The sequence below is a fragment of the Haliotis cracherodii genome, unplaced genomic scaffold (assembly GCF_022045235.1).
Source record: "Haliotis cracherodii isolate W230 unplaced genomic scaffold, xgHalCrac1.p SCAF_8, whole genome shotgun sequence".
Taxonomy (NCBI): domain Eukaryota; kingdom Metazoa; phylum Mollusca; class Gastropoda; order Lepetellida; family Haliotidae; genus Haliotis; species Haliotis cracherodii.
Genome location: NW_027266341.1, coordinates 12,833,174 through 12,842,815, shown reverse-complemented (window position 1 = coordinate 12,842,815; position 9,642 = coordinate 12,833,174). Strand labels below are relative to the sequence as shown.

General features: G+C 40.7%; 1 protein-coding gene across 1 annotated transcript in view; it reads left to right on the top strand.

Annotated features, from left to right (window-relative positions):
* The first annotated feature begins 5,637 nt into the window (after positions 1-5,637).
* LOC139449926 (gamma-aminobutyric acid receptor alpha-like) overlaps positions 5,638-9,642 on the top strand; it is a 71,409-nt gene continuing 67,404 nt past the window's right edge. Inside the window, exon 1 of the mRNA XM_071231538.1 lies at positions 5,638-5,825. Coding sequence (XP_071087639.1) covers positions 5,799-5,825 — 27 coding nt within the window. The 5' untranslated portion in view covers positions 5,638-5,798. The remainder of the gene's footprint in view (positions 5,826-9,642) is intronic.

Sequence of the window (9,642 nt, the reverse complement as noted above, 5' to 3'; positions counted from 1 at the left end):
GTATCGTTCATGTATGTGTCTGCATCGGTTGTATGTAACTGTTATTATATATCATGAGTGAGTGAGTGAGTATGGTTTTACGCCGCTTTTAGTAATATTCCAGCAATATCACGGCGGGGGACGCCAGAAATGGGCTTCACACAATGTACCCATGTCGGGAATCGAACCCGGGTGTTCGGCGTGACAAACGAACGCTTTAACCACTAGGCTATCCGACTGTCCCTTATATATCAAGGATCAGCCATCTATATTGTTTGTTCAGATGTAGCATTATTGAGTTTTATGCCTAGACTCATGCACATTGATCGGGGATAGTATTTATTGGATATCAAGCATGTATATATATATATTTGAAAGAGAGAGACATATAGGGACAGACACATGCTGTATTTAATATTGTATAAGCTGATTACAATACTTATATATTGGTCATCACGAATGGATATAAAGTATACAATATTCTAGATGTTGGTTGTCAGATCTATGCATAAAGATTCAGAGGGACAGGACATCTCTACAAGATTGTATGACAAGGGGAATGACGTCAACTTTCCAATAGTTCATTTTCCCTTCATGTCGAGCAATATTCCATCCGCTCCAACCTTTGGTGAGTACATTTCACAACTTTTGAGGTTACAATCGAACACGCTCTTTCTGTGAAAATATGTTCCCATGTTCTTCAGCTGAATAATTGACTTCCCTGTGCATGTGTTTGTGATGGATTCCACCGATGTGGCAGGATACGTTCCCCTGGAATCATCACTGTTAATAGCGATTAATGAACACATCCTTATGATTTAGTCGGAATAGTAATGGACTCTGCTTTTAGTCTACGGATTTCGTATGGTTATGGAAGCTCTGCCGCTTAAATGTAATTGAAGGGACACAAACTGGAGGATTGATGCAACAAAATGAAACATGTATGACACAATTAGAGTTAGGAGGTTGACGTGGTCAATCATGAAGACTCATAGTTCAGGAATCTTAAATCCCTACCGCTGTGTCATCTATGGGGCCCCATTTCTGGTGTCCCCCGCCGTGATATTGCTGGAATATTGCTAAAAGCGGCGTAAAACCATACTCACTCACTCATCTATGGGCTGTTCTAGAACTCTCTACCTATAACGTATCTCGAAGAAAAAACATATTCATATTACTCCACACGAAAACCCTTTCTCGCTTACTTCTTATTCGAGAAGGTTAAGCTACATTTTCCCTCTAATCCTTTATATCTACAGACTTTCTGTACAGTGGATATCTATTGGACACGCCACAAACGTACCAATGCTTTAGAAACTTGACGGCATGCAGGTCGTAAGGTTTCTAAGCGTTGATTCATTTATCACTCCAATTGAGCGGTCTTGAAAATAATATAAGCCATAGATTGCGGGTTCGTTGACGTGACTTTCCATATCACTGTTTGTGTGTAAAATATACTGAATCGATAAAAGTTCGAAGAATTAGCAACCCATTTTTTTCAGCTGAAGTATCTTCCTGCTTCACAAATGTGTATGATTTCTGAGACAACATGTCTTTGCAATATTTGCAAAGTGCTAAATGGGTTGTTTCTGTTGGAATCAATGCTGTACTGCTCAACCAATAAATCATCGAGCGACATGCACGCCGATAAATGTCTGTACCTGAATTATTGACTGGTTGTTTACTTGCGCTGCGTCGATCCCACCGTGTTACCTAATGGCGCATTCATTATTACGACAAGGCTGCTAGCACGGACTGATTGGGCAATGACTGCAATGCTTGCTGGGACGTTGGGATAGCGTACTTGTTAAAGTTTTCGTTGAACATGGCGAATTCCAGAGTTCGATTCTCAACATTGTAATTCAAACGTTAAAAGCGTTAAAGGTTCTCCACCCGTTGGGATTCAGGGTAAGAATAGGTCACAAACAACCTATTCTGGTCGCATTGGAGAGAGAGAGAGAGAGAGAGAGAGAGAGAGAGAGAGAGAGAGAGAGAGAGAGAGAGAGAGAGAGAGAGAGAGAGAGGGGGGTACCCCGAACATCGTGGCAGGTGGCTCACGATCACAAGATTGTTTGGGCCAGACTTGATTATTTACAGCCGTCTCATTGTTCGAATGTTGCTGATCCCATGAGTGCGGTGCGGTGTTAAACAAATATCCCCAAATGTTACACGCCACCCATCCCTGCATGTCCTTACTTGTTTCGAGACAAAACCCCTCTGTATCATTCCTTAAGGTAAAGTGTGTCTGATATGGGAATTAATGTCATAAGGCATTAGTGGAGACAGCTGTTTGGTTCGCCAAGCCGAACACCCGATTTCGATTGCCCACATGGCTGTAATACCTGCATGTCAAGCCAATTCTTTTTTGCTCCTCGGTGATATAACTGGACTACTGGTACATGCGGTCCCGTTACTGTTGACTGGAGCTGTGAGAGATGACGTCAAATGAGGTTTAATGTCGCGTGCAAGATTATTGCAGGTATACAATGTGTGCGTGCGCGCGGGTGTGCCAATGAATGCGACACCCTGTCCCGAATTTAGTGCCGATACAACAATTCTGATCAGCCTCTAACATTCTAGTTTTATAAAGCTAGACGCACATTAACACAGATACACTCAGACACAGTATACTGACTCCGAGCCGCGTTCAGTCCTTTGCCTTTGGTTTGGTTCTACCAGACCATTTTCAGTGACCTGGCGTCGGTTATCCGATGGATTACAAACAGATGACATTGTAACAACAGGGGACCAAAGCAAAACCCAAACTAGGAGTTTAATCCAGCTGAAAGTTTAAAATGAGCAAATTGAAAACCAATTTAGATCTTCAGTGGTTTAAAATGATTTTGTTCTTTTATGGTAATGGTTTAATGCTGTATGTTTTTCAAGACTAGACGTGGGTCCTTTTACATTTCGGATGTTATTATATTTGTTGTTTATGAAAGAAACACATTGGAAGTATCTTCTTCAAACGACACTGAGAACTCTGGCGTTGTGATAGATGTAGGTGATTAAGGTCTTTTGCCGGACCCTGATTCAGCGAAGAACTACGTCCACGCAACAAACAGAGATACTTGAATTTACTGTTCTTATTAACATTATTTGCTTAAGCCATGAGTTGGGGCTTATGCCTCTTTGAGCTTTAAGTAAGGACATGGATGCCTTAGTGTGCGTTTGAAATCCCACATATCCGTCTTTCAAACAGATTTAGTGGGATATTATTCGGCGTTTCAACCACAGAAAAACGGGCTTCTTTAATTCAGTTCTCGTTTACATAACCGACAAAGCTTAAAAATCGTCCATTTGAAAACACCTTGAGCAATTACCGGAACGTAACGATTTAACGGAACGACGTTAAAAACAACGTCAGCTAGCGTTGGTTAATTTGAGCAGCTCGGTTAGATCTGAAGTAGCAAATTAAACCAATTTCGTCGACCCCGAAATAATGCCAAGTGCAATAATCCATTAGTCTGAGAAACTGAACTGCTTGCTCCTCTAATCTATAGCTCTCGTAAGTGGCAGCCTAGCACTCATCAAGTGATACTATTGGAAGATGCCTGGGTGAAACGGTACCCAGACCAATGCCTAAGTAGAGCAGGCTCGGACAGTGTATTACAGCTCAATATTAAGGTTATATACGCATTGTCCAGAAGCTTTATTAACGTCTGTAGATTCCTAACTGAGATTATGTCTGGGGTCGTAATTTTATCAATGACATATTTTTCGGACCATTTCGACACAAAACAGGATTCCAGTGGTTGAAAGTTTCTTCTGACGAAGCATCAATGTGTGAATGACTTATTAATTTCGCAAGGGCACAGACGTAGGAAATAATGATATGGTATTGATGGCGCTATCTCTTGGGCTTAAAGTGCAGCTTACACGTCTGACTGAATGTGATATATTGATAAGCACGCTTTTAAGGTCTAAAACATGCCAAAATGGTTTATTAGGATTTTAACAAGAAATGTTATTGAACTTTGTGGATTTGAAATGACAGTGCGTGCACGTTTGAGTTTATGAAATGTTTGGTTTTGATAATCGCGTCAGATATTTTTTAAAGGTAGTATAGTGGTACACCGGCCGAATCTCACAAAGTTTTCGAGCAGTTGGGTAACTTAATTGGTAAAGTGTTTGCTCGTCACGACGAAAACCCGAGTCCAATTCTCCACATGGGTACAATGTGTGAAGCCCATTTGTGGTGTTCCCCGTCGTGATATTGCTGGAATATTGCTAAAAGCGCCGTAAAACCATACTCACCCTCTCACTCAGAGATCCTTGTTCTTTATGGTCAATATCAGTGTATCTGGCACACCACGGTACCAGCTATAGATCAAGTCGCATTCCACTATAATGTCAAGATAGAACTTCCCGGCCGTCCCTATCAATATGTTTGTTACGGATACGCGACCTTCAACTTAATTCATATTCAGCCCTGGTGATCCTTTCAAATTGTTGCCCAAATATAATAAGTGGAAACAGTGAGTCATTTCATTTGATTCTCTCGTTATTAGTTGGTCAGTCGCTGCGCACAACAACAACAACAACAACAACAACAACAACAACAACAACAACAACAACGTTTTGAACATTCTGGAGACATCTATGCAAAGTATTCCGGTGATAGATAAAAGTGACAAAAAAACGTTCCATAATGAATAGAATCGTTTTCCAATCTCAATGTCCACAATACGATTTCGACTCTATCATAAGCATGTGTCATTGAACCACTATAAAATAGTGATGGTATCAAGCGTTCTCCTTGAGGCCTATCAGAAGCAAGACAATGAACCTAAACTGTTTGAAGCTGCGACACCAAACACACTGATCAAGCAATAAGATTATGTACGCTGTATTTCATTTCCAGCGTCAATTTGTAACAAAGGAGGTGCCACACCCGTGGAGTTGGCAACCTCAAGTGATGATAGACTTGAAAACTCTGAGTTCAGTGTGAATTAATGCATTTTCCAGTTTCAAGGTATATCAATTAAACCACCTACATGTATTCGTGGGGGCGGTCGAGTAGCGGTTAAGCGTTTGCTCGTCATGACGAAGACCCAGGCTCGATTCCCGACATGGGTACAATGTGTGAAGCCCATTTCTGGTGTTCCCCCGTAATATTGCTGGAATATTGCTAAAAGAGCGTAAAACCAAACTCACTCACTCACATGCATTCGTGGCACAAACGAACAAGTCGAAGACGAAGAAAGGAAATTGCAGGCACCGCGACAAATAAAAGGTTGCCCCTGACAGCACGTGACGAGTATAGTGACCGGCACGTGCAGGCAGTAGATGCGGCTGATTAAATCGGGAATCAGAGACAGCAACAAGTCACAGAGCTACATCCGAAGCCATCTATTGACTGACTACACAATACCGTAGACCCTGATGTAGCCAAGTCCAAACATCTCTGTAACACTTTCCAACTTCCCAACAGGCTACTCGATGGCACCAAACTGTGGAAGACATGGAGGAGAAGCCGTCCTGTTCTTACAATGGCCTCTAATTGGCAGTAAAACCCACTAATTAATTCTCTGACCACATAAACATTCTAACAACCCTCCAAAGCGCTTCATGCGACGATTTCCGAGCCTCTTCATACCACTGAGGACTTTATCGATCTTCTACCAGTCGAAGGAAAGGTTCGCTTGCATTGCCAGTGTTCCCATACAAGTCATCGAAAATGTGACGAGCCCTTTCACGGGAATAAATGAACTTTCTGCTGCCCCTACCTTCTATTGAAGTTAAACCGGGAATGGTTCTGTACTTCTGGTTGTGGTGAGCAAGGTAATGCTTCACGCTCAAGGGACATCTTTTAAGGAATGGACGGCCTTCTCAGACATTTAACAGTGAGTAATGTTTTGTTACAGTAGATTGTTACAACTTTACTTTAATCTCTGGGATTTTACGAGTCTTAGGGTTCACATGTTGCATGTGAATGTCTCAAGCTTAATAGACCACGTTTACAGTTTATCCGAATTTGTTCTGTTTATTGCTAGACTGTCTAATATTGTCCCATGTAATATAGACATTTGATGCTGTGGTATATAAATTTAGTTAGGTTGTTTTGAATAATGCCGATATGATCCCTGACAAATTAACTCATTTTCCACTCTTGTAAGTGGAATGAATTATGAACCATCTGCGATAAACAGACACGGGATATTAGGAGACATCTGGGTTGGATGGTGGTTATTATGCCATAAATATTGAACTAACGATCGGATGCGATGAAAAATATTTCCTTTGGTCCAGTTAATCGATTTAGATTCCCTTTAGCCCGTCAAATACGAAGTCATCAGCTACAATCTGTCTTGAAATGAAGCATGTTCAATCTTCTCTTCACTCGGTATTTCCCTGATCATCGACTTCAGAGACACTGTGTAAATTTGAAAGAGTTATCATGTCAGCGTTGTTCGCTGACAATTTCCCGTTCCTGGAGTGTCAAGAATCAGTTTCGATATTTATTTTTACGCCCTGCGAGTAAATGATTTTTGTGCTTTGAGAAATTTGACTGTCTGCAGTGTATGATATATTGATAAATAATTGTTGAAAGGGCCTGCGAAATTAGTGCCTGCACTTATAGATACAAATGAATACGCAGTCGATTTAAGGAAAAAATTTTAAATAAGTTTTGTTCACGTGTTTTGATGTAGGTTATGTATCCGACGAACGTATGTCAATGTAACTATATCAGTGACAGGCAGAACAAGTATTGTTTATATATACAGCATGCACCTTTAGGGCAAACGTTTACAGAATTGTGTCGAAAATATGTGGCTCACAGCATATATGTCCCTGCTTACTGAAAATAAAACATTCAGTCTGCCGACACAAATTCCATTTGGCCTGACAGGCAAAATAGTGATGAGAATTATATTTATGGATCACTGAAAATAAGTGTTGATACCAGGTGTTTGCGAATGAGGTAAGCAGGTCCTGCTCTACCGGTAGCACCAGCTACTCAAACAATTTGCATAAAAATGGACATGTGAAAGTTTGTTCGTTGCCTTATGCCGCATTTGGTTGTCCTGCCATACGAAGGCGGCATGAAAAATATCGAGGCTGGACCAGACAATCCAGTGACACGATAGCGCGTTAACTGATTTTGTTGAAACTGAAAACGATAATTTTGCTTTGAATTACTTACAAAGTGCAGAAATTCTGCTTCTTACAATTGAAGAGAAACACTTAAGAAATATGTTCGTTTTGCTACAGCAGTGTTAATGTGTTGGCCCAAACATTTTATTTGTAGTGCCACATTGCCATAATTGTAAAAAGTCAATGCCAGAGAATAACCAGTCTCAAAACAGATTCCACTGGGAGTAAAAAGCAAGTAGCGGTAAAAAGTATATAAATGGATGACAGGAACTCAGTGATGACTCCCAGTGCTTGAGACAGGAACACCATGCTTCATAGAAGTGTGACTGGGTGTACGGATATACTGGTTTGCTGGTATGTGTAATTGCCACACTTTCGTATAACCTAATGTACTGATGGAACGATTCCTTGGGGGTGTAAGGTTGTTCACCAAGAGATAACAAGCTAAACTAAGGACATGATTCATTTGTGGTTATAGCCATTCAGTGCATGATTGAACAAGTCCCTACAGCAAACAAGCAAATGCTACTGATGACTGTGTGATGGGCACTGCTATTAGTCGTCAACAATTTACATACACGATCTACTTCATAGCGTGTCAGTTTATTTTTTGTCACTATAATCGTGATACATTCATTTATTGTAGAAAGCGAAACCCCGTTAATCCAGACTGTAATATCTCCAATGGAATTGCCCGCTTTAACTGTCCAGGTTAACGAATAAAGGATGCTAAATAATTTCCCTCAATGAAGTTCCCAACAGTCCTCAACGTTTGCCAGTGTAACAGATTCCACTGTACTATGGTGTTCTAGAATCCCAGTCCTGAAAAAGACACTTGTGGATTGTTTAAATTCGCGTGCCTCTGTATCCCTGTTTATCCCTGTAGGTATCTTCCTATCTCATAGTACTACTTTCATGTGAGACAAGCTCAAAGGTTTACATTGTAAGGCCTGCTGGGAGGTTTTACATTTGAATTGTAAGACCTGCCGGGATGTTTTACATTTGAATTGTAAGGTCTGCTGGGATGTTTTACATTTGAATTGTAAGGCCTGCTGGGAGGTTTTACATTTGAGTTGTAAGACCTGCTGGGAGGTTTCACTTTGAGTTGTAAGGCCTGCTTTGAGGTTTTACATTTGAATTGTAAGACCTGCTGGTTTTTTTTTACTTTGAGTTGTAAGGCTTGCTTGGAGGTTTTACATTTGAATTGTAAGACCTTTTTAGAGGTTTTACATTTGAGTTGTTAGCCCTGCTGGGAGGTTTTACTTTGAGTTGTATGACTTACTGGGAGGTTTTACATTTGAGTTGTAAGGTCTGCTGGGATGTTTTACATTTGAATTGTAACACCTGCTGGGAGGTTTTACATTTGAATTGTACGGCCTGCTGGGAGGTTTTACATTTGAATTGTAAGGCCTGCTGGGAGGTTTTACATTTTTGTTGTAAGGCCTGCTGGGAAGTTTTACATTTGAATTTTGAGGCCTGCTGGGAGGTGGTTTAACATTTGGGTTGTAAGGCCTGCTGGGTGGTTTTATATTTGAATTGTAAGGTCTGCTGGGAAGTTTTACATTTGAATTGTAAGGCCTGCTGGGAGGTTTAACATTTGAATTGTAAGGCCTGCTTGGAAGTTTTACGTTTGAATTGTAAGGCCTACTGGTCGGATTTACATTTGGGTTGTAAGGCATTCTGGTCGGTTTTACATTTGAATTGTAAGGCCTGCTGGGAGGTTTTACATTTGAGTTGTAAGGCCTGCTGGGATGTTTTATAGCTATATTGTACACCTCGGTTTTAAAGTTGAATTTTATAAACTTTTTTTTAAATTTCAATCTTATGTTTCTTTTTGATGTGTTAAAAGTCACATTTTTTTCAAATGAAAATTCCATGACGTGAATTCGACATGCAACCTCACTTTCCGTGTTCAGTGCTGTTTTTTCACTGACCCATCGGAGCAGGTTGTGAAAGAGTGTTCAATTAAATATGAATTCAGCTGTAGATGATCTTTCTCTCGCACGCTTTCATCGAATTGTTTTTTATCGCTACACACTGGACTGTCTTGTTTCACTATAAGTTATCTCGAATTACCTTATTCTTTCTAGTATTTTTTGCGCGGCTTACATTTTTGACCAAAACCGAAGAGGACTGTTTCATCCTTAACAAGCTTCCCGCATGTAGATATTATAGCTCTAGCCCCTGTCCCATGTAGCAATCTCAGCGCTACGACTGTGGTAGGTCTATTTTAGAGTATGGGAGTTACTTTCCTCCTTGTGCTATTGTCACCATATGGAATGAGGCCCTGGTTGCCGCTGCACAAAGCAAGGGCGTTAACTGACTATGAAATTCCCGGGTCGATTGTAGCGCCGCCAGTGGCTATTACAAGTTATGTCCCTTCCTTATCCCTCCTGTTGACCAATCAGATTCCATCTCTCATCTCACTTGCATTTCTTTAAAAAAATGGCAGCGCCCAGTCAAGACGATCTGATCGATAATCAATATGCATACTGTAATAAAACGGGTCTCACCCGCAAAGCGCATGCAATCACTTGCGCACCTTAATTAAAAACATGAAAAAAT